Source organism: Squalius cephalus (genome assembly GCF_949319135.1).
Source record: "Squalius cephalus genome assembly, chromosome: 22".
In the NCBI taxonomy this organism is placed as follows: domain Eukaryota; kingdom Metazoa; phylum Chordata; class Actinopteri; order Cypriniformes; family Leuciscidae; genus Squalius; species Squalius cephalus.
Window position 1 is genome coordinate 7,339,749 of NC_137143.1, and position 24,828 is coordinate 7,364,576.

Genomic DNA, 24,828 nt, shown 5'->3' on the forward strand with positions numbered 1-24,828 from the left:
TCAGGTAGTTTGTGATGAAAGCATCCTCGTGTGTGAGATATATCTTTGTGTAAGCCAAAAATAAATCTTGGGTATTTTTCTATATAATGAACCTGAGTCGTGCTTTGTTTACTTTAGGGTGGGGTCCTGTAACACTAGCATTTTTAATCATGCTGCTAGCATGTTTTTAGCATACTGGCATGTCTTAACATGTTTTAACATGCTAACATTGTTGCATAGCAGAATGGACATCAAACTAGTATAGCCTAGCATTTGTGACCATAAGAGATTACTACAATGCTTCAATAACATGAATTGGTTTGGTCACAGTGCACAGATCATTCTTTCAACTGTAATAAACTGTAGAACTACAGATTCATACATTTGAAACCAGATTTCCATATCACAGCACAATGAATTATTAACTCCAGCTTGCAACTACTATACAGTTGGCCCTATCCAGCTTTAGTCACCTACAAACAGTATAATCACACAAAGCTGTGTGTTATAGCAAATGTCAACTATATATTACGTTTAGGGTCACCATATGTAAACTATTGCACATCTTTTAACTGCTAAATGTGGAAAATTAGGCATTAAAGTATTATAAACATTAATATCATGAATTTCTGTAAAGCTGGCAATTGAAACAATGTATAGGCTATTGTGAAAAGCGTTAACTAAATTGACGGGACTTCACTACAGTAAAAAGTGCGGTTACTACTAGTAACCTAACCAGGAAAATACTGCACACAGTTTTTTTTTTTTTTTTTACAGTGCACCTTGTGCAAATAACAAACACCACTGTTTGCAGATGTAATATTATATTTGACATTTGCAATATGAAGCTGTGGCAGCAGTTTTAGGACGTCATGGCAGGTTTATACTATACAAGAGCAAACAATTCTGAAACAATTCATCCCATCGGATGACAGAAACCACCTCCTCTGCCACACGTCCACATCCTGCTACTCAGGATATGTTGTGTGTCTGCGCTGGGAGCTCAGTTGTACTTTAGACCTGTACTGCTTTATTTTTATGCCTCACAGCATCACTAAAATGATCTTCTCAATAGTTATTCTTTTGCTTATTTCTGTCACGGCATCAGAAGGTAAGACAAAGTACAAAGTGATTTAACTGAATATTATAATTTGATATTCAATTAAACATAACAGGCCTACAAAAGAGAAGTGTTTGATTATGTATTAATTAATTAGTAATACAAAATACAATGTTTTTGTTTCGGTATTCAAATGTGAGTCTTGCAGATAATCCTTCATTTGCAAAATGTGAAAAAATCAATTTATGATTCAAGTCAACTAAAGAACACACTCAAACGAAAGAAAGAAAGAAAGAAAGAAAGAAAGAAAGAAAGAAAGAAAGAAAGAAAGAAAGAAAGAAAGAAAGAATGAATCATGCTTGGAATAGTTTATCAATAAATATTTGCATTTATTTTATTTATAATCATATATTCAAAATGTATTCATTCAAATTCCGTTGAATCAACATAAATCTTTAAATTGTTAAAACATGAATTTAATTTAATTTAATTTTATTTTATTTTATTTTATTTTATTTGGCTAAACAAGCAGCATTTAAGTTGGTAAAATGTATGATAGGCCTATTGGTTTAATTGGATTTATTGACGGTTAATATATAAACCTGGATATTGTGTCAGAACAGATTCAGTTTATTAGTACTAGTACATAAATCGAATTCTTGTTTCATTTATGTATGACTTTCAAATATGATTCACATTAAATGTATTATTTAATATTAAAGCTGCGTAATCAGAATGTATGGGAACTTTATATGTAAAATATCTAAATCTTGAAAATAGGCCTATTTTTGAGTTTTGTTTTAAAAAATTGTTGTTTTTTGACATTTAAAACGTCAAAATATAGTTAGTTAGTTTTTACTGCACTTTATTATTTACAGAAGCATTTACACTGCTCTTTGCAATAGGCTACTTGTTTTTGATAAGAATAAAATTAAGCCTCCTTCAGGGTTATACAAAACCCAGATAACACACATACTTACTGTATACAACTGTATAATACAAGGAATAGTTTACCTACAAAATTACTTTTAGAAATACTATTAAAGATTAGTAAAATTACAGTTACTAATGTTGTTTTTTCCCCAATGGAACACACACACAAAAAAATAATTCTTAGACATATCATAAAATCTTATAAAAAAAAAAAAAAAAAAAAAAAAAACCCTCTATCTTCCAACCCAGCAAAAACATTTCTGTGGCACGTTGCATTTCTGCTAGGGCAACGTCGCTGTCTACGTGCTTGCAACATTGTAACAATGTAGAATTGTAAGACGCCACAGGGCTGTAGCAACGTTGTTGCGCGACATTCAGCAACTGAGAGACGACGTTCTGACAATATTTTTATATGCTGATATATCCCCCATTTAGCATTTTGTTAGATAATTATATACTTTTTATAGTTTATTGTTTATCTATATTATTATTTAATGGGGCTATCAACACCTGCAAGTGTACACTTTGAAGAGTAAAAATGACATTAAACTTTAGGCTATTAAAACTGCATATGGTAATCAAATTGCACTTCCAAAAGTAATACATTTGTGAAAAAAGAAAAAAACGAAATAAACGAATATACACATTTATTTTAAGTATAATAAATAAAACATAAAAAGCAAAGGCAGATCAGAACATTTAATGAACAAAACCGGGTCTGTATGGCAGACAGTAGCCGAAAGCCGGCCGATAAAGGTCGGTAACCGAGGAAATCCAGAGGAGCAAAGAAAGGAATGAGATGAAGTCTCCTCCCAGCAAACACAGAACGTTGGCGCAACGTAGCCAACCTTCTAACAACGTTTTAACAACATGGCCAAAAGGTTGCTATAACTACGTTGTGTAGTGAAGGTTGTTACAGCATTGTCACAATGTTGACATTAAACCACCGTTCAGGGCCATTGCTTAAGGTTGTGCCAACGGTGTCTTGACAACCACTGGACTACATAATGTACTCATCACTGCCCTGAAGCGGGAAAATCAGCATTTTAAATTCCAACCACCTGTTGGGCTCATTGTGTTGTCTCCTTCTTCATCGAGCAAGGATACGTGAGTATTGCGTTTAATTTAGCCTACCTCAGCTATCAAACACAACCTACAACTTTAATTATGACCGCCGCTAGCATAGCTAGCGAAGCGGTCATATAGGGATTGTCAAAGTTTTTTTTTTTTTCTTTTCGTCATCTACTTCCTGAATTTTTGGTCAACGATACCAGGGACACCGAAACACCGGGGAACATGAAATTTGGTGGGCATGTAGCCCCACTAGACTTTTACGGAAAAATTTTGTTTGGTCCCCGGGGGCCACTCCCCCCCCCGCGCTGGGCCCCCCGAAACCCAAAAAATGCAGTTTTTCCTAAATAACTACCTGAACCGTGGCACCGAGGATGAAGAAATTGTTATGGTATGTTGGTCTTAAGGGCCCACATCAACCTAGCCCATAATCACTCATTTGTGATTTGCGCCCCTTCCCATAAAAAATGAAAATGCAATATTATTCTGCTTTAATCGCCCCTATCTTCAGTTGAGATGTTCAGAACTGCACCATATTTCATGTGTATGATTAACTTGACATCCTCTGGGGGTATGCTAAGTTTCGTAGAATTTCATCCATGGGGGGGTATAAAATAAATTCATTTATGTGCACATTTAGTGACTGTACACTCATCGGCCTGTAGATGGTGGTGTTGAGCGAAGGGTTGCTGGTTTAGGATGATACTGTCACACACACACATGCAGGAATACAAACAAACGCAAGCATGCACACACACTGACATCCACACGCACAGACACACACCCATACACACACATACAAATCCACATACACAGACACACACACACAAACACACACGCGCACACACATGTACGCACACATACATACACGCACAGACACACACACACACACACACACACACACACACACACACACACACACACACACACACACACATACACAAACACACACACACACACACACAGACAGACATGCACATACTACTACTTTTTTTAGGTATCAGCCATATACCCGATTTACCAATTCCCAATGTGTTATGCTTGGGCAGTATACTAATGAGGTGGGTGGGACATGTTTCATGCCATGTTAGATCACATCCTGAGAGTCTACGCTTTCAGAAAATATATAGTTTATATAGTTGAATCAGTTTTCTCTTCATGGTACAGACCAAAATGTATTATGTGTACACTTTCTTCACCTAAATCCATAAAATCCCATTAATTTCAATGGGACATTTACTTAAGTGTTCTACTAGGTACAGTGGGAATGAGTTTAATTTTGTTAACATTGTTTTTTTAAAACTCTGGGACCAGGGCTACAAGATAAAACCACTTTTTTTATTTCAGTAAAACACAACAAACCCATGCCAAAGTCAGATAACTGACTTTTACCATCAACAGGCACCTCAACCGTTTGGTAGAGGTTTGTAGAAATTGAATGGGAGGGTCCTTTGAAAAAAAATCACAGATTTTTCATACTTAGTATGTACTGTATAAGTATAAGTATATATACTATTTTGATCCCGTGAGGGAAATTTGGTCTCTGCATTTATCCCAATCCGTGAATTAGTGAAACACACTCAGCACACAGTGAACACACAGTGAGGTGAAGCACACACTAATCTCGGCGCAGTGAGCTGCCTGCAACAACAGCGGCGCTCGGGGAGCAGTGAGGGGTTAGGTGCCTTGCTCAAGGGCACTTCAGTCGCTTTTTACTGGTCGGGGTTCGAACCGGCAACCCTTTGGTTACAAATTTGAAGTGCTAGCCAGTAGGCCACGGCCTACTAGAGCAAGATAAAACAAACAAAAAATTTTGTGAAATCATGTGAAAGGGTTAATAATTGTGCACCCATCGGCCTGTACAGTATATGGTGGTGTTGAGTGAAGATTGGGTGATAGATGTGGAAAGCCAGTGCAGGCCTGAGCGGCGGTCATATTTTGTACCGCCATGCGGTACATCTAGTTTCTAAAGTGATTAATGTAGCCTCGCTTATACACTGTTTAGTTTGTCTTTTGATTTTTACGCTATCTCATTCGTTTCTTTGCTCCTCTGGATTTATGGATGTTTCCTCGGTTACCGACCTCTATCGTCCAGCTTTTGGCTACTGTCTGCCATACAGACCCGGTTTTGTTCATTAAATGTTCTGATGTGCCTTTGCTTTTTGTTTTATTTATTATACTTAAAATAAATGTGCATATTCGTTTATTTCGTTTTTTTCATTTTACAAATATATTACTTTTTGAAGTGCAATTTGATTACCATATGCAGTTTTAATAAAGTTAAATAACGAAATTTTTCGTGCGGTCATTTTTACTCTTCAAAGTGTACACTTGCAGGTGTTGATAGCCCCATTAAATAAATATAGATAAAGAAATAAACGATAAAAATTATATAATTATCTAACAAAATGCTAAATGGGGGATATAACAGCATATAAAAATATAGCTGCAAGCAGCAATTACCGGGGCCAAGCACAATAAGACGACAAGACATGGCTGAAAGTGTCAGATCAACTGCAACAATGAGCAATTAAAGACATTTAAAGAGGATTTTAGACGAAATGGCTGAAAAATCATAGAAACAGTAATTAAAAATATGATTTAATTGATTAGCACTTTCGACAAATAGGTGGCGCAGTTACAAAACTGATGTGATGTGGTCAGAAAGAGGAGACAATGACACATACAAAGTTTATTGTCAATATGTCAAGGCATTGCAGAGATAAAGCCTGAATAGTGCTTTTAGCATCATGCCTCAAATTTGCTGCTGCGCTATACGAAAACGGTTTCGTCAATCAACACGAAATCCAGAACTTTTAGACGGCACAGTCTGGAGATGATACGATTCGATTTTGGTGAAAATCGGACAAACGGTCTAGGAGGAGTTCGAAAAAGTAGGTTTTGACTGAAAATCAAAATGGCGGACAGGAAGTTCGGCCAAATAAGGTAAATTTGGTATCTATGTTCTCGGCTTCACCCAAGGAATATATTAAGACCAGTGGCATTTCAATAGGCCGATGTATTCAAAAGTTATTAGCATTTTTTTAAATTTTGTTATAACTTTTGACCACAAGGTGGCGCTGTCTCTAAATATTTTGGATACCTTCAGGGGATGGTGCTGATGGCACATTCTGAGTTTTGTAATATTACACCAATGCATTTGTTTAGTATAGCATTTTATTTCACAAAACTGCATTGAAGTCAATGGAATTTCATGTTTTGTTCTATTATAGCGCCACCAAGAGGCTCAGTCCCACCATTTTTTTAATGTGTCCTCAGAGTGAGCCCATACATATGTGTGTCGATTTTGGTGAAAATATCTCAATTCGCTTCGGAGTTATAGACATTTATATGAAAAAACACGTAAAAAATGACTGACACATGACTTGGATTTTACTACCCCTTACTATCAATATTTTCGCATTTGGGCATTGGATTTTTAATTAAAGCTATGATTCCAAACTTCTGACGGTGGTTTCGTCTCGATCGGACAAACGGTTTCAAAGATATCGGCTAATGTTTTTTAAGCGCTAAATCACAACACTACAAAAACCGTAAGGCGAAACCTAGCATGTTTGGTATCGTGGGACTCGGCAACGATTCAGGAGTCTAATGAGATGAGTTTCGTGAAAATAAGTCGATCACACCCAAAGCTATAAGCATTTGAAAAAAAAAGTTCACCACTAGGTGGCGCTGTTTCGAAACTTCTCACACTCCTTCAGGACATCGTGCTGATGACCCATACCAAGTTTCGTAACAATTCGTTCATGCATTCTTAAAATACAGCATTTTAGCACAAAATTCAAAATGGCCGACAGTCAAAATGGCCGATATGGTAAAATTCCATATCAGTCGAATCGGCATGTTGCCCTGAATCTAACGAGACCAATTTTATGATTTTTGGACAAACTGTTCAGAAGTTATAAGCAAAAATAGCCATTTTTCATATCTCCGGACCAGTAGGTGGCGCTGCGCCGAAACGCAGCATGTTGCCTCAAGTCATGCTTGTGAGGACATGTACCAAGTTTGGTCTGAATACGATACAGCGTTGCGGAGATACAGCCCTACGACTGTTTTTGCAAGCGCTACGTAAAATTTGTTCGTGGGTTTATCAACAATGGTTAAGCGAATCAACTTAAATTCCATAACTTTTTGTCGGCATGGTCTGTAGATGATCTGATTAAATTTTCGTGCAAATCGGACAAACCGTCTAGGACGAGTTTGAAAAAGTAGCTTTTTAGGAAAATTCAAAATGGCGGCCATATTTTTATGACGGAAAATGACGTCATAGGTTGCAATCGAATCGTCATGAGCTCAGGAATCAGAGGAAAAAAGAATTTTGTTGATTGGCCTTACGGTTCAAAAGTTATTAGCAAAATATGAGTGAAATTTTGGACAGGTGGTGGCGCTAGAGGGAATGACTTAGAAACACCAAAATTGGTGTATTTAATGTTGGGATTGTCCTCTATCAGAATGTCAAACCAAAACAACTTTCCCGCAATCGGTTCTATGGGCTGCCATAGACTCCCATGGCGGAAGAAGAATAATAAGAACGGGAACAGATACAATAGGTGCCTCCGCACCTTCGGTGCTTGGCCCCTAAATATTGTCAGAAGGTCATCTCTCAGTTGCTGAATGTCGCGCAACAACGTTGTTACAGCCCTGGCGCGTCAACAATTCTACGTTGTTAAAATGTTGCGAGCACGTAGACAGCGACGTTGCCATAGCAGAAATGCAACGTGCCAGAGACGTTGCCACAACGTAAATGTGTTTGCTGGGCTGAAGCTATATGATAATTTGTGTTAGAAAGAAACCAAATTGAATTTTTTACATTTTTTTATACTTTTTTTTTTACTTAACTGTTCTGCAGTGCAAAGGCAAAAGACCGTAACTTCGTTTAGGTCGAAAATGAGTGATATTTTTGGCACATTCAAGACCTCCTTTATCATGTGGATCTTGAGTCAATTCCGTTGTTTTTTCGAGAAAATAATGGGTTGCCTTTTAACAGTAACTTCCAAAAGCCCATGAGAAACCAAGGGAGAGCACCGTAACAACAGTTACCGCTCTTTGGAACGCTCGAATTGAGTTAAGGTACTATGCCGTTGTTTAACCGCGCGTCAATATGAAGTTACTGTGCCGGTGTTCTATATCAAATAATTCTACCTATCAGATTGTACGGTTATTTGCCTTTGTTTAAATTACGGTGTAGTCTGTGTACTTTGTACAGCTGCCATCAGTCCCTGTAACTTCTGATGTCCTCAGAGCTTTGTCCTGCACAAAGGCGATCAGAACATTTAGTAGGCTATGGTCTGAACCCGCTGCATCGACAAACGTGCGATATCGATCGCGAAGGATATATGGAGAGTTGACAGAAAAATGTTACACATGCCGTAGCAGATAAATACAACAAAGAACTAAAGCCCTGCCTCACCCAGTTCGGGTACCGGACCTGGTTGAAACACTCATGCATCTAGCTGCCAGGGTGCCAAAACTTCGCCGGCTCCTTCAGCTGAAGAAACATCCCAGCAAACACATTTACGTTGTGGCAACGTCTGTACCTGGCACGTTGCATTTCTGCTATGGCAACGTCACTGTCTATGTGCTTGCAACATTGTAACAACTTAGAATTGTAAGACGCAACAGGGCTGTAGCAACGTTGTTGCGCGACATTCAGCAACTGAGAGACGACGTTCTGACAATATTTTTATATGCTGTTATATCCCCCATTTAGCATTTTGTTAGATAATTATATACTTTTTATCGTTTGTTTATCTATATTATTATTTAATGGGGCTATCAACACCTGCAAGTGTACACTTTGAAGAGTAAAAATGACAGAAGGTTTCGTTAATTCAACTTTATTAAAACTGCATATGGTAATCAAAGTACATTATGTAGTCCAGTGGTTGTCAAGACACCGTTGGCACAACCTTAAGCAATGGCCCTGAACGGTGGTTTAATGTCAACATTGTGACAACGCTGTAACAACCTTCACTACACAACGTAGTTATAGCAACCTTTTGGCCATGTTGTTAAAACGTTGTTAGAAGGTTGGATACGTTGTGCCAACGTTCTGTGTTTGCTGGGATATTTGTTTCTTGGGCATTTTCACACCTGAAAGTCCACACCAAGGTCCGAACCAAAGTTCATGTTTTGATACACTCGGTTAGTTTTGGTTTGGTTTCTCATTGCAATTATGCAAGCTCACTAAAGAACTTTATATGACGTAGCCTACTTGCATCCTGTCGTCATCATATGCATTAACATTTGACTTCAGCGTGTTGTCAATTTGGTGGGTAACTTTGACAAGAATGAATTAACAGATGCATATCGTTGCCACTATACTTTTATTATTATGGCATTACTCCCTGCAGCACCAACTACACTCGAGGCTAGTTCAAATTCGCCAAGTGAGCGTCCTCATTGTGCGAACATCTTATTGTCGCCGACAGGACGCAGGACAAATATGTTTGTGTGTGTGTGCATGCGTGCGTGCGTATCAGCTGGAAGAAACGCTGTAGGCAGGACTGACAGATCTGCACATAAATATTCTTCTTCAGTTGTTTAGGCTAAGCGGGAACCACCGGAACTTCCTGTAAATGGTCTGAAAGTCCAAACCATACAGAAAATGCTTTCACACTAGAAACGAACCAAACCTTTGTTCAGTTTGATCCGGACTGAGACTACCGACCAAATTTCGTCTGTTTGGTCCTGACCGTGGTCCGGGGGAGGTTTCACACTTGTAATTTTGATTCGGATCAAACTGAAAAGTCTGAAAATCCGGACCAAACTAGGTAGGCCGCGGGCCCTACCGTAGGCGTGAAAGGGCCCTAACACATGCTGGACTAATTTATACCTATGGAGGTATTTTGTCATGTCTAATGTTAATGCCATCAGAATGCAACAAAAGCACAGGATAGCAATAAGTAGATTGATATAAGTAATTGTAAATCATACAAAATAAATGCCATGATCACTAGATTCTATACAGGTTTTGTTTAATGATTTTGTTAATGGTGATCTAAATATTGATAATGTGGAAGTTACTGCCTTTTGCCTTGGCATGACTTCTCACGTTTTGCTGTCAGTACAAAGGCAAAGAGTACAGTAACTTTAAAATAGTGGTCAAAAGTCAAGTTGGAGCTCAATCATTTTTTTATGTAGATAATCTTCATTACTAAAACATCTAATTGCCAGATTTCCAGTGTCCTACCTATAATTAATTTGGCGGGACAACTATCAATCTTTAAAGTCATTTTTCTCAGTTCCACACTCTAGCGAGTTAAAGTCCCCATGAAATCAAAATTGACTATATTTACTTTGTTCGCCTAAATTGATCGTTTTGCGCTGAACAATTCATCCATGCGAGTCAATCCACACAAAACATTTTTTTGGCTTCATAATCTTTAATCAAAATCTGAAAATGCCCCTCCCCTCTGCATTGGAGGACCTTCACTGATGACGTAGGCTTGAGGAATTTGGCGTCTGCTTAATCCGTAACCACGCCCCTCCAACTGACAGTAGACAGGCGACCATTTGAACTCTCCGCATGTAACGGCTCAAACATGTAAGGTCTGATTCCCGTGACGAAATGATCCTCCGTGTGTTCCTGTTCTTCTTCATCTTCCTCCTCCTCCTGCTGCAAACTAAATTGCGGTGATTCAGGTGGCGAGTAATCCTCAACAACCGATTGTAAACTTGCGTTTAGATCTGCCTCCATTTTTTGAATTAAACACCTACTTATCTAGATCCAATCAGGTGCTAGTTGGAAAATAAGCCACGCCCACTATTTTCCTCATTTATTATTCCGTTTCTCTCGGAAATGCGTCACAACACTGGAGAAAAGTCGTTTGCAACTTCCGTTTCACGGGGACTTTAAGGTCTTTTGCTTTTGTAGGGCAGTGTTGTTCTATGTCAATTAGGGCTGAACGATTAATCGCAACAAAACCGCACGCGCACTCCACTGATTGGTCAGTGGACTGCGGCTGATTGGTAGTAAATACTGCCCCATTTGAACACCAGAGGGCGCTCTCATGCAAAAACGATAAATATGCCCAGCCACAGAAGTACAATAATGCGCATCATTCCAGGAAATCCCTATCGCTGTAGCTGAATAAGCAGAAGATTGAAACGCTTTGATTAAACATGACTTATAAATACACGACTGCCTTATTCTGTGTAAGAAAGGCACATCATCTCACAGAAGGAGGAGCTCAGCTGTCGTTATTAAGTGAGTTTGGAGTAAAAGCGTGTTAGTAAATGTTGTCTGTTGTTGGACAAGAGGTTTATAAATGCTTCTCATGTTTTGGAAAGATGTTTGACGCGTGTTGTTTTTTCAAATGCACGTTATAAGTGACTCAAACTCAGTGCTTTCAGATGGAGCGTTTACAGAGCCGTACATAAATGACAAGCTGCGCATAAAAAATAATCGCAGCCTTTGCGATTTTAAAATTGCAATAAGCCATCTCGATTTAAGTGCGATTACATGGAAAGTGTGATTAATCGTTCAGCCCTAATAACTGTGGAAATATTCTTCAACAAAGTCTCCTTTTGTATTCCACTGTCTTTGGAACAACATTAGGGCAAGTAAATAACTACTGAATTATCATTTTAGGGTGAACTATTTCATTAACTTGAATCTGAATCTGGCTATTTGATTAGTTTACCTCTTTGCAGAGGCCTTAACACCTACACTGAGCACCTTTATACTTTATACAGTGTAGCAAATTATCCCTATGAAATATTAATAATCAATAATAACTGGTTATAACTGATTATGAATATTTGGATCAGTTAATATAATTAGCCTTACTTACTGTCGTAAATTAATATTACAATCAATTAGCCTGTTTGTCCCATGAACACTCAGGATTAATTGTTTAAGAACTCTAAGAAATGTACATTTCCAGGGCATGGGAAATGTCTTTCTTAGTTTACAGTACTACTAAGATTAGTGACTCCAGTTATGAGCTTGAGACACGGACAACTTTACGTGTGACATGAACAAGATTTTATTAACCAGTCTAAACACTTAAACTACTCTAACATACACATATGCATACAGTTTACCAAGGGAAAGAGAGCTGAAGCAGAATACAGGAAAGCAAGAAGTTATAGCATTGTTTGAAATTCAGTAGATCAACAGCCTTGAGCAAACCATCAGTTTAGTTCTAACACGCCCTTCTTTAAAGGGGTAAGGATACTTAATGTATCAAATAATGAGACTAAGTTTGATTGATACTTGCATGTCTCGCCCATTTGAATTAAACTGTCCTGATGCAATTTGTTGAGGCTCCAGTTGATCTTTGCTGATGTGGTCTTGATGAGAGAGAACCAGTGGTTTTCAGAGTATCTTTGGTGAATGGAAAGACAAGGCCGCAGCCTGGCACAAACTTGGAGGGTCCTTAGAAGCTTCTAGTTTAGCATCATCTTCACATCAGCATTCCAGTACAGGAGTAAGAGAGAGAGATAGCTAAAAGCTGATCTTGGGTTTTTAAAGTGTGAAGAAGTAACACCTTCTGGAGGTGCAAGAGCCAATGAGAGGATTTTCCTTTGGAGGGAAATTATTTTACGACCATTGTCTTTGAACATGTAATCTGATTGGATGTTTAACACAAGAATCTTTAAGATGCTTATAATACTAATGCGTCACAAAGTTAGCAAAATGTAATGTAGATTTACAAATTGGAGACGAAGATTGGATTTTTTAGAGACCAAACATGCCACAGATATGATTTTGGTTAACCATAATATGCAAAGTCTGAAACATTAACCCAATATAATTTACAAGAATACAAAAGCCACACCACATAAAAGAAAATTATGAGATGGGAAAATTAGATACATGTTTATTGTTTACACATTTCTCAAGTGGTTATATATAGAATATATAGGATTACAGGGTTTATTTGTCCTCCTCTGCCAGAATTTAAGTGAGATTCACAGCTTTCTGGACATTCCTTTCGATCGTAAAACTCAGTGTGTGTCCTGTAACAAGACACCACGTCCTGCCAGTGTGTTAGCTTCATTTGGGATGTTAGTTTTTGGGGGACGTTTCACAGGCCTTAGTTGGGAGAGTGAGTTTGCTGGATCATTCATTAAATAAATTAATAATTTGTGTGTGTCTTATTGGTCCAGACGCTACAACAGTGACAGAGAAAAACCAGGCATCCACTGAGATGAGAGCCACCAAAGATACCTCTGAGTCACTGACTACAACACAACAAATCATCACCACCGTCGACTCAACTGAAACAACATTTTCAGAAAAACCAAACAGCACAGTCACAGGTACAAGATTCAACAGAAACACTGGACTGACTCAAGATCAAGGTCATTTGCACAGTTTCCAGTGCTGTGCTGTATTAGCACATCATTTCAGGTTTAATTTTAGGCTCTAGTATACCTTAGTGTTTGTATAGGCCGGGAATTCCCTGGTTACAAAGACATAGAAGCATGAATACTTTCTATATTTATGGGAGATAATGGCTTAGGGGATGCTACCACTCAACAGTTTATGTACGTCTTTTTATGGATGCGCGCTGGGTTGACACTCTGACTGCGGCTAAAGTAATCTGTTGAGTCAATGTATGGTATGCCCACTAGTTGGGGATACTTAATTTAATCAATCAATCAACAATACTATTGATCAGCATTACCAAACGTGGACGTTTTACACTAGAAACAAACACTGATGTACTATTTTATTTAATACTGTGAAGCTGCTTTGATACAATCTGCATTGTGAAAAGCGCTATATAAATAAAGTTGACTTGACTTGACTATGCTTGTACATATTCCACCTAGTGAGGCAGGCATTCCCACGGCATGGCAGAGTGGTTATTTGTTCCTCATGTAAATCCAAGACCGTAACCATGGTTCCCTGAGAAGGGGAGCCTGCCTGCATGTCTCCTTCAGACAAAAATATTGCTGACAAATATTCAGGCGCCCACTTTATACTCACAAGTATGACGTCATGGACTGCAGTTTGCCAAGGATTTATTGGCATGTGACGTTCTAATAACATGTCACAAATGGTTGCAGTAACATGCATGACAAAAAAGATAAGTAATAAATATAGTCTTTATTAAATCCAACTAAGGAAATGCAGGGCTTAAAAACACAAAGAGAGTACTCAATGTAAACGGAAACAGGTGTGTGGAACTAAATAACAAACAAGGATACTAATTGGCTAACACGGCAGGCAGACAGGCAAACAGGGAAACCAAAATACCATGATAATAACACAGGACAAAACAGAACATAACTGTTACAGTAGCTCACCCCTTCCGGAAGGCGCATCCTTGCACCGATAATAGTCAAAAAGAAGAGGGAGGGATGAATGGTGGTGGGAGGAGCAAAGAGCAGGAGGAGCCAGACGGTGACCCACAAGGCAGCAAGGAGGATGTCCCACGGCAGAGTCGAAGGGGGGAGAAGCCATGCTGGCGACTTGGCTGTTGACACCAGGGGGATGATGGACGGAGATGGAGTCGATAGACATGAAGACCTGGGAGCAGAGCCATCGAGACTGGGCAACATGATGTTCCTGAAGGCCGAGACAAAGCCAGAGTGACGACTGTCTGAGGTGGAGCCGGGGTGCCAGAGGGCTGAGGTAGAGCCAGTGCGACTGAGGGCCAAGGTGGAGCTGGAGGGAAGGCTGAACCAGATGGAGCCGAAGGGCTGGAGAGACGGAGCACAGAAGTCTGAGCTGGAGCCGGAGGGACAAAGGAGCCCAGTAGAGCCGTAAGACCGATGGTTCCAGGTGGAGTGACGGGATCGACAGCTGGAGGCATAACGGGAAGCTGGATGGAAACTCAGGAGCTGGGCGAAAGCAGCAGAGACACAGGAGATTTGGAGCTGGGTGAAACCAATGGAGACAGGAGACTTGGAGCTGGGTGGGACCAGCGGGGACGGGAGAATTAGTGAAATATCCTCTTCCATTTCCTCAAAAAAATCATTGGCCAGCTGCAGCTTACTCTCAGATGCGGGAGTGTGGGCAGAGCTATCCTCCATGCCCTCTTACTCCACGAGCAGCCCCATGGTGATGCACAGTGTTGCCAGATCACGCACCTGATCAGACTCACTGTGGGGCTTAGACTCCGGGAAGATGTATTGCTCAGTCCTTGTCGTGCATCGCGGCAGGCTCGGGCTCTCCGTCTGCGGTGGGCTCAAGCATCATGTCCGTGCAGCCGGGTGATGGCTGGCTGGGCTCTGGGTCCGGAGTGGGGCTGGTGATTTCGTCCTCAGTGGAGCAGATGGTGAATGCCGATCTGTTATTCACCAGCAATACCAATATATGATATGATACCAATCTTTCATTTGAAAGTCACGTGTCTAGTATCTGTAAAACCGCATTTTTCCATCTTAAAAATATATCTAAATTACGCCATATGCTCTCATTGACAAATGCGGAACAATTAGTTCATGCGTTCATGACATCAAGGCTAGATTATTGTAATGCTCTACTGGGTGGTTGCCCTGCACGCTTAATAAGCAAACTACAGCTAGTCCAAAACGCAGCAGCTCGAGTTCTTACCAGAACCAGGAAGTATGACCATATTAGCCCGGTTCTGTCAACACTGCATTGGCTCCCTATTAAACATCGTATAAATTTTTAAATATTGCTGATCACTTACAAAGCACTAAATGGTTTAGCTCCGCAGTACTTAAGCGAGCTCTTAACACATTATAGTCCTTCACGTCTATTGCGATCTCAAAATTCCAGCCAGTTAATAATACCTAGAATATCAAAATCGACTGCTGGCGGTAGATCCTTTTCCTATTTAGCACCAAATCTTTGGAACAGTCTTCCTACCATTGTCCGGGAAGCAGACACACTCTGTCAGTTCAAAGCAAGATTAAAGACACATCTCTTTGACCTAGCATTCACATAACACATTATAGACTTCTATAATTCAGTGTTAGGCTGCATAGATTAGGTCAGCCAGAACCGGGAACACTTCCCATAAATCCTGATGTACTCGTTACATCATAAGAAGAATGGCATCTACGCTAATCTTAGTGTCTTTGTTTATCCCGAGGTTTTCCCGCAGCCTGCCGGATCCAGGCCGTATCCAGATCTGACGAAGGGCCTTCGCCTGGATCCGATGACAACGCAGTGCTGAAGTGCCAACTAGTCTCTCCCTATGGAGGATCCCTTTACCACTCCAGATAAAGCATTTTCGGGAAATTTGTTTCACGTACCTACCCTGAAGTGATAAAATAAAATAAAATTCTGTATCAAAATTTATAAGGAAAGCCCAGTACTTTGTTTAGGCTTGGTCTGTAGGGAATTCCAAACCTGCATACATATATTCAAACGCACATAACTATAGAACCAATTCTTAATGCGCATGTGAATGCCATCAGCATTTATCACAGGTTCGCATTTAAAGTCTGTGTAGAGAGAATAGTGTCGTCTTAGCGGACCCTAATTTAATAACAAATGATCGTTGCAACGGAAGCGAATCAATCAAAACTAACTTTAGCTGGAAAATAACTTTATTAAAGAACCGCTATAAAGCCAAAACAATCTCTGTTACCATAAATTATATGTTTATCTCTGTAAAGCTGCTTTGAAACAATCTACATTGTTAAAAGCGCTATATATTGTAAATGAAGATGACTTGACTTGACTTGACCAGCACCCACTCCACAAATGCGGCAAAATCCTCTCTGGGACTGTTCACTGGCAGGCATGCATTGTCTTGGAGACTGGTCTGGTACTCTGTCAATAATGGTTGTAGTAACACGTACGACGAAGGAACTAAGCAACAAATACAGTCTTTTTTAAATCCACAATGGAAAACTCAGGAGATCATAGGAGTGAACACAATCACTTTTAACATAGACGATACCAGATAAAAAAAAAAAGGAAACACAGGGCTTAAATATATGAGGAGAGTAATCAATGTGAACAGAAACAGGTGTGAGGAACTAATTAACAAACAAGGTAAATTAACTATAGGGAACACAGGCAGGCAAACTGGGAAACCAAAACACAGACTGAACCACAGAACAAAACAGAAAATAACTGTTACACATTAAGGAAACTAGACATTTTTATGTTCTTGAAATGTTACAAATCAACATTGAGTTGTTCTAAAAATTAAGTTGAAAGAATGTTTCAGGAACATCATAATAATATTAAAGTCCTCATGAAATCAAAATTGATCCTATTTACTTTGTTAGCGCACATTACTAGTCTTGTGGTGAACAATTAATCTGTGCAAAAATGATTTTTGTTGTGGTAATCTTTAATCAAAATCAGAAAATTTGCTTCCACTCTTCCTTCTCTGATGTCTTCAGTTTGATGGCTTGGGTTGAATATCCTTAACCACTCCCCTCCAACTGTCAGTCTGCCATGAGCGAGGGATGGAGAAGAGGTGCGCTAAAATAAAACCCTGCCTCTCTTCAGTATTCAGTTTCACATGAATATATGTCACAACACAGAAGTAAAGTTGGTTGACGGGGACTTTAAAGAAAAAAGTCAACGGGGAAAAATTCCGGTTCACGGGGATTTTAAAGAAAAAAAAATTAAATAAAACGTTCCACCAACATTAAGAAAACTGGAAATTTTAACGTTCCCATTACCAATTTTTTTGGAAAACATTCTCAGAACAATTCTTTTTTAGCTGGGTTAACTGTAATACACTGTAGAACTACTACAGATTCATGGCTTTCAAACCAGATTTACATATCACAGCACAATGTATTATTAACTTCATATGTATTAATAACACTTTTTTACTTACAGAGACAGTAGAACCTAACAGTCCAAGAACCCAGACACCCACTGACATGACTTCTGGAAATACTTCTGAGACACTGACTACAACACAACAAATCATAATTCAACAAACAACAACGTATGTTACAAACAACACTCAGACAACCTCTTCACAATCTACTTCGATGCCCCAGAAATCTCTTCTGACAACGTCCGAATCTGCGATCACCGCTGCTAACTCAACTGAAATATTTTCAGAAAAACCAAACAGCACAGTCACAGGTACAAGATTCAGCAGAAATACTGTATATACTAAGATAACACAAGATCAAGGTCATTTGCACAGTTTCCAGTGCTGTGCTGTATTAGCACATCATTTCAGGTTTCATATCGGCTCAAGTATACCTCTGTGTTTGTTGATTTATATATTAATGTGGCTGATTTATCTCTGTCTTTTATAGCTCAGGGAGACAGAGAAGGACAAGATGGGGCAGTAAATCCAGGGCTCATTGCAGTTCTGTGTATTTTCTGCATTGTGATGGCTGTAGTTGTTGTGGTTGTGATAGTGAAGGCTGCTCGCTCCAGAAGGTCAAAATTTGAGAGGCTTGATGATGTATCAATGGTGAGTCTCAAATTAAGTGGTTCTGTACAAACACCAAAGTTTCCTTATTATTCTGCATTTTCTTCTGGCTGTGAATTTTTGGCAGGCCATGGTAAAAGGTTTATCACACTAATGGTAAAGTTCTCAATATACTATGATTTGGAGTCAGTCAGTTCACAATTTCATATATGTTTTAGCCAATGACTTTTGAACCAAATAGTCAAGAATCAAAATTCCTTCAGCAAAATGGGTTCAGATCTTCTTACAAACAATCTTCACAAACTGGACATTATAATGTATTTGGCCCTTTAAATATTTCTTGCATCTATATGTAATAAATAAATGAATGGATAAATAAATAAATAACAATTTAGTTATATATATATATATATATATACACACACACACACACATATATATATATATATACACATATTATAATCATCATTCAAAGTTTGGGGTAGATATTTTTTAAATAAGTGTTTTATGTTCACCAAGGCTGCAATTATTTGATCAAAAAGACAGTAGAAACGTCTCGGTTACGTATGTAACCCTCGTTCCCTGAGTAGGGAACGGAGACGTTGTGTCGTGACGACGAATGGGGTTTTGCTTAGAAGCCTATCACCTTTGAGTATTACAAAACGAGCCAATGGCAAGGAAATGCCATGGGTCTGCGGAATTTGCATAGCGTGACTCCGCCTTACCACATGGGTATATAAGGAAGTACGCTGGCAACATGCAGTTATGTTTTCCTGCTGAAGAGACGAGACTGAACTCCAGTACTACAGCGGAAGTGGCAGGGAGATGTAACATCTCTGTTCCCTATTCAGGGAACGAGGGTTACATAGGTAACCAAGATGTTCCCTTTCGTGGTCACTACGAGTTACGTTGTGACGACGAATGGGGTTCCCAGTCTAATCACGCCACCTCGGCTGTCTTCCAGTGCACTGCGTAAGTCCGAGCTCCCTATCGTGAGACTGGCGTCCTACTCCTAGGACTCCTACTTAAAGGAATACCAAGGTACACTGGAAATACACATGTGGGAGTCGCCCAAGGGGGAACCATGCACATGGAGGCACCTAGCCAACACGAAAGCTGCCAGCGGCATAATTCTGGCATTGACGTCCTGTCCAGGAGCCCGCGGTAGCATGTCCATTGCACATGGCACATCTGTTGATACAACAATATGCCTGGAAACTCGTTCTAAGGGCACTCCGGCCAATATAAAGCTGAGGTTCGTCCACGGGGTGAAGGTCTGGCGGCAGGCCCAACTAACTGGTACCCGGAGCGTGCCACGTTGCCATGTCCATCTCGGGACTCGATCATGAAGCCAGTGCTGAAGCGGTCTCATATGAAGCAATCCGAGTGATGTGGCTGCCACTGCGGATGCCATATGCCCCAGGAGCCTCTGAAATAACTTCAGTGGAACCGCACTCTTGCCCTCGAATTGTCTCAGGCAAGTCAGCAGTGACTGCGTGTGCTCGCTCGTAAGCTGCGTGCACATGGCGACCGAGTCGATCTCCATACCGAGAAAAGAGATCCTCTGCACGGGGGAGAGTTTGCTCTTTTCCCAGTTGACCCGAAAGCCCAATCGGGCTAGGTGCTGGAGCACTAGGTCCCTGTGTTCGCAAACCTGGTCTCGAGAGTGAACTAGGATCAGCCAGTCATCGAGATAGTTCAGGATGCGAACCCCATGTAGCCGTAGCGGCACAAGGGCTGCCTCGATGACTTTCGTGAAGACGCAAGGAGACAGGGCTAAACCGAATTGGAGAGCCGTGTACTGATATGCCCGCCCCTCAAAAGCAAATAGAGAAGAAACGGTCTGTGTCGAGGAAGGATGGAGCCATGAAAGTAGGCGTCCTTCAGGTCGATCGCTGCAAACCAATCCTGTGGCTGAACACATTTGAAAATGCGTTTGGCAGTGAGCATCTTGAACGGAAGCCTGTGAAGGGATCGGTTCAAGACGCGCAGGTCCAGGATTGGCCGTAACCCACAGGTTTTCTTCAGTACAATGAAGTAGGGGCTGTAAAACCCGAACTTAATTTCAGCTGGAGGAACAATCTCGATCGCACCTTTCGCCAGTAAGGTAGTGGCTGGGTGGAGGCAGCAACTGGCCGCCAGGGCAGTATATGCTTGATAGCCTCAGTCTGTTTCTGGGTGGCCGAGAACTTTTGGGCTAAGTCCTCGACCACGCCACCGAAAAGTTCCGCGTGGGATATAGGAGAGTCGAGGCAAAGGGTTCGCTCAGACTCTGTCATATCGGCCACGTTGAGCCACAGGTGTCTCTCCTGGACCACTGCTTTGGACATCACCTGACCAAGGGAGCGTGCGGTCAACTTCGTCACCTGGAGGGCAAGGTTGGTGGCGGCACGCAGCTCATCGAAGAGCCCTTGCTCAGCTCTACCCTCGTGCATGTCCCTGAGCATCCTGGCCTGGTAGACTTGGAGGATGGCCATGGCATGCAGGCAGCTGCCTGCCCCGTAGCTCTGTAATACTTTGTCACCAGGGTAGACGAAAATCTTCAGGCCTTGGAGGGGTGCTTAGGATCACCACGCCACATCGAAGCACTCTGCGGACACAGCTGCATCGCAACAGAACGTTCGACATGAGGAATCCCAGTGTACACTTTGGCCGCGGCCCCGTCGAGGGCAGAGAAGGCGGAACAGGTCAGCAAACGATCGCGGGAAGACAAAGGGGTCTTCCAGGATCTCGTGACCTCCTCATGCACCTCTGGGGGGGGGGGGGGGGGGGGGGGTGTGCTGATGGGTGTCCAATCATGCAACCGCAACCGCTCAGGACAGGGTGGAGGAGTCCACTCTAGTCCGATGCTCGCGGCGGCCTGAGAAAGCATGGCTGCCACTTCCGGGTCGGACTCGGCCAATGCTGGCACACCCGGAGGCGGCAGCACAGCCGAATCTTCATCCCCAGAAGACTCCAGCTCACCTTGTGAGCAGAAGAGGGGGGTGTGGCCCGAGGAAGCATCGTTGGGGCGTTGTTCCACACACCGTTACCCTCAGATCACCCTGGCCACCAGCCAAAGTATCATCTCTCGCAGAGGGGATAGATTGGGGTGTGGCAGAGTGGACTCTACCTTTAGTGAGGTCATGGAGTCTTGATCGCAGCTCAGCAATGGTCATGTTCCCACAAACACGCAAGACAACGCTCGTGCCCATCAGATAATGGAACAGAACAACTGCACCCAGAAGTGCACGGGTGAGACATCTTTAAAAAGACGTGCCACGTGCATGCTCTTTTGTGAGGTGAAGCCCATCAGCCTGTGCTGAAGAGACCAAGGAGAAACACACACGCTGTTGCAGACCACTGCACAGATCAGCAGGCAGGAATGTGAAACTCGCTGGAAAATGCCTTTACACCAACACAGACTGGAGAGCTGCTCGTCTCAAAGAATACTCAATGATATTCAGAGAGAATTCAGGCTACAGGAGTTAAGAGGACCTCTTGGCTCCGAAGCAAAAACATAACTGCATGTTGCCACGAGCTAAGGCAGAGTCACGCAAATTCCGCAGACCCATGGCATTTCCTTGCCATTGGCTCCTTTTGTAATACTCGAAGGTGATAGGCTAAGCAAAACCCCATTCGTCGTCACGACGTAACTCGTAGTGACCACAAAAGGGAACAGTAATATTGTGAAATATTTAAAATATCTGATTTCGGTTTTAATATATTTTAAAAAGTAATTTATTCCTGTGATGTCAAAGCTGTATTTTCAGCATCATTACTTCGGTCACATGACCCTTCAGAAATTATTCTAATATGCTGATTTAGTGCTAAAGAAACATTTCTTATTATTATCAATGTTGAAAACAGTTGCGCTGCTTAATAGTTTTGTGGAAACCATGCTAATGTATAAACATATATATATATATATATATATATGTGTGTGTGTGTGTGTGTGTGTGTGTTATATATATTTAACTGACCTCAAACTTTTAAACAGTATACATATACAGTACCAGTCAAAAGTTTGGAAACATTACTATTTTTAATGTTTTTGAAAGAAGTCTCTTATGCTCATCAAGCCTGCAGTTAAAACAAAAAAAAAAAACAAAAAAAAAAAACAGTAATATTATGAAATATTATTACAATTTAAAATAATGGTTCTCTTTTTTAATATACTTTAAATGTAATTTATTTTTGTGATGCAAAGCTGAATTTTCATCAGCAAGTACTCCAGTCTTTGGTGTCTTATGATCCTTCAGAAATCATTCTAATATGCTGATTTATGATCAATGTTGGAAACAGTTGTGCTGCTTAATATTTTTTTTATAACCTGAGATACTTTTTTCAGGATTATTTGATGAATAAAAAGTTAAAAAGAACTGTATTTATTTAGAATAGAAATATTTTGTAACAATATACACTACCGTTCAAAAGTTTGGGAACAATAACAATTTTTTTTTTAAAGAAATTAGTACTTTAATTCAACAAGGATGCGTTAAATTGATAAAAGGTGATGGTAACGATTTATATTGTTAGAAATGTTTTTATTTTGAATAAATGCTGTTTTTATGAATAAATGCTGTTAACGTTTTACTCATCAATGAATCCTGAAAAAGTATTCCAAAAAAATATATTAAACAGCACAACTGTTTCCATCATTGATAATAACTGAGTATCAAATCATCATATTAGAATGATTTCTGAAGGACCATAAGACACCAAAGACTGGAGTAATGATGCTGAAAATTCAGCTTTGCATCACAAAAATAAATTACATTTTAAAATATATTAAAAAAGAGAACCATTATTTTAAATTGTAATTTCATAATATTACTGTTTTTTTGTTTTGTTTTTTTTTTGTTTTTTTTTAACTGCAGGCTTGATGAGCATAAGAGACTTCTTTCAAAAACATTAAAAATAGTAATGTTTCCAAACTTTTGCCTGGTACTGTATCTATCAAATATCCTCATGACTTTAAAAACCTTATTATGGTTGACTTGGGAGGATATAATACAGTAACTTATTTTAACTTGAATGATTTTATCTTTTTCTTTTAACAGGGCAAGATAAGTGAGGACGCACCATTTGCCCACTACCCTCCAAAATGAATGGCAGTTTCTGTCTCAGTAAACTGCATAGTTATGCCTCTAATATTTTTCTTGTTTGTTTTGAATTGAAATGCAACATTTTAATCTATAGACTTGATGTGCAATACCCGGATTATGGTAATGATCTGCTTATTTTTTTCCTTAAAATGCCACAACCCACAACAAACCTTTAATCAAATCAAGAAATCAACCTGTTATGTCCTTGATTTTTTGTTTTTTTTTGTTAATTAAATGCCCTTTGCAATTCCTTTTGATAAAAGCTATACTTTATGCTAAATGAATACATGTAATTTTAATGTAAAATGTACATAAGGATAAATGCACTCTGAAGGCCACCTAGTTGTGTCAAGAAAATGTTTACTGTCAATATTTGTCAGACACTATGATGGGAGTGTGACATTTTCAGCTTGTCCTCCAGATGGCGACAAAATTGTTCGCAAACTGTTGTGTATAATGTGGTTATAAAGACCTGGGCCCATATGTATAAAACTTCTAAGAATTGCCCTTAAGAATAGTCTTAAGCTTTGACTTAAGTGTCAAAAAATCCTTAGTAAAGAGAAGGACTTCTCTAAGAGTAGGAGACTTTTATAAAGAGGCTAAAAGTAACTTTCAGTAAAGTATAAGACTGATTCTTAAGTGCTGACTGAAGTGGGACTTAAGAGTTGCAAACTAAGGACTACAATAATGTCAACCAAAAATGGTCGCCCTCAACCACTGAATAAGCCAATAGTGAGCCTGCAAGGCTGAGGTCACTGCAGCTTGGCACCAGTCATTTAATGTAATTATAATACAATAATTTAATTAAGACACTGAAACTTTAATATATATATTTTTTAAATGCATAGTATCCTGGATCCATGAAGTAACTGGCCTTTAAAAATAAAAATCTGCCTGCCTCTATGGGAATTTAACATAGGGGTGTCCAGACTTATGCACCCTGTATTTTAAGGAAGAACATTTATTTATTTACGATACATTATTCATTCACAAAGAAAATTGGTGTCCTTAAAGGTTGGATTTTTCCTATTTTTTTTAATTAAGGCATTAAGTTCAATTTCCAAAAGATGATTTTTTATTCCTCTTTTTAGTCAACTTTAGCATGGGTGTCTAAACTTATGCATAGCACTGTATATAAATGAACTAAATATATAACTAATGATTTTTTTTACAATGGAAATGAAAGCTTTACCATAAGTTCTGCCAGGAAGACTAAATTATTATCTCTGTAAAGCTGCTTTGAAACAATCTGCATTGTAAAAAGCACTGTACTAAGTTTAGTGTTTTGTTCTTCCCTCATATTTTTAAATATTTAAAAAATATAAATATACAAATATTTTCCTCATAATTTGATGGTTTAAGCAAACTTGTAGGGTCATAAAAAAAAAAA

The 24,828-nt window shown here is 39.7% G+C and overlaps 1 protein-coding gene across 1 annotated transcript; it reads left to right on the top strand.

Moving 5' to 3' along the window:
- The first annotated feature begins 911 nt into the window (after positions 1-911).
- cist1 (colon, intestine and stomach enriched 1) lies at positions 912-24,039 on the top strand. The gene is made up of 5 exons (XM_079858048.1): positions 912-1,090; positions 13,181-13,333; positions 17,799-18,053; positions 18,233-18,393; positions 23,394-24,039. The coding sequence occupies exons 1-5, from the start codon at positions 1,018-1,020 to the stop codon at positions 23,439-23,441; spliced, it is 690 nt and encodes a 229-aa protein (XP_079714174.1). The 5' UTR covers positions 912-1,017; the 3' UTR covers positions 23,442-24,039.
- Positions 24,040-24,828: the final 789 nt, after the last annotated feature.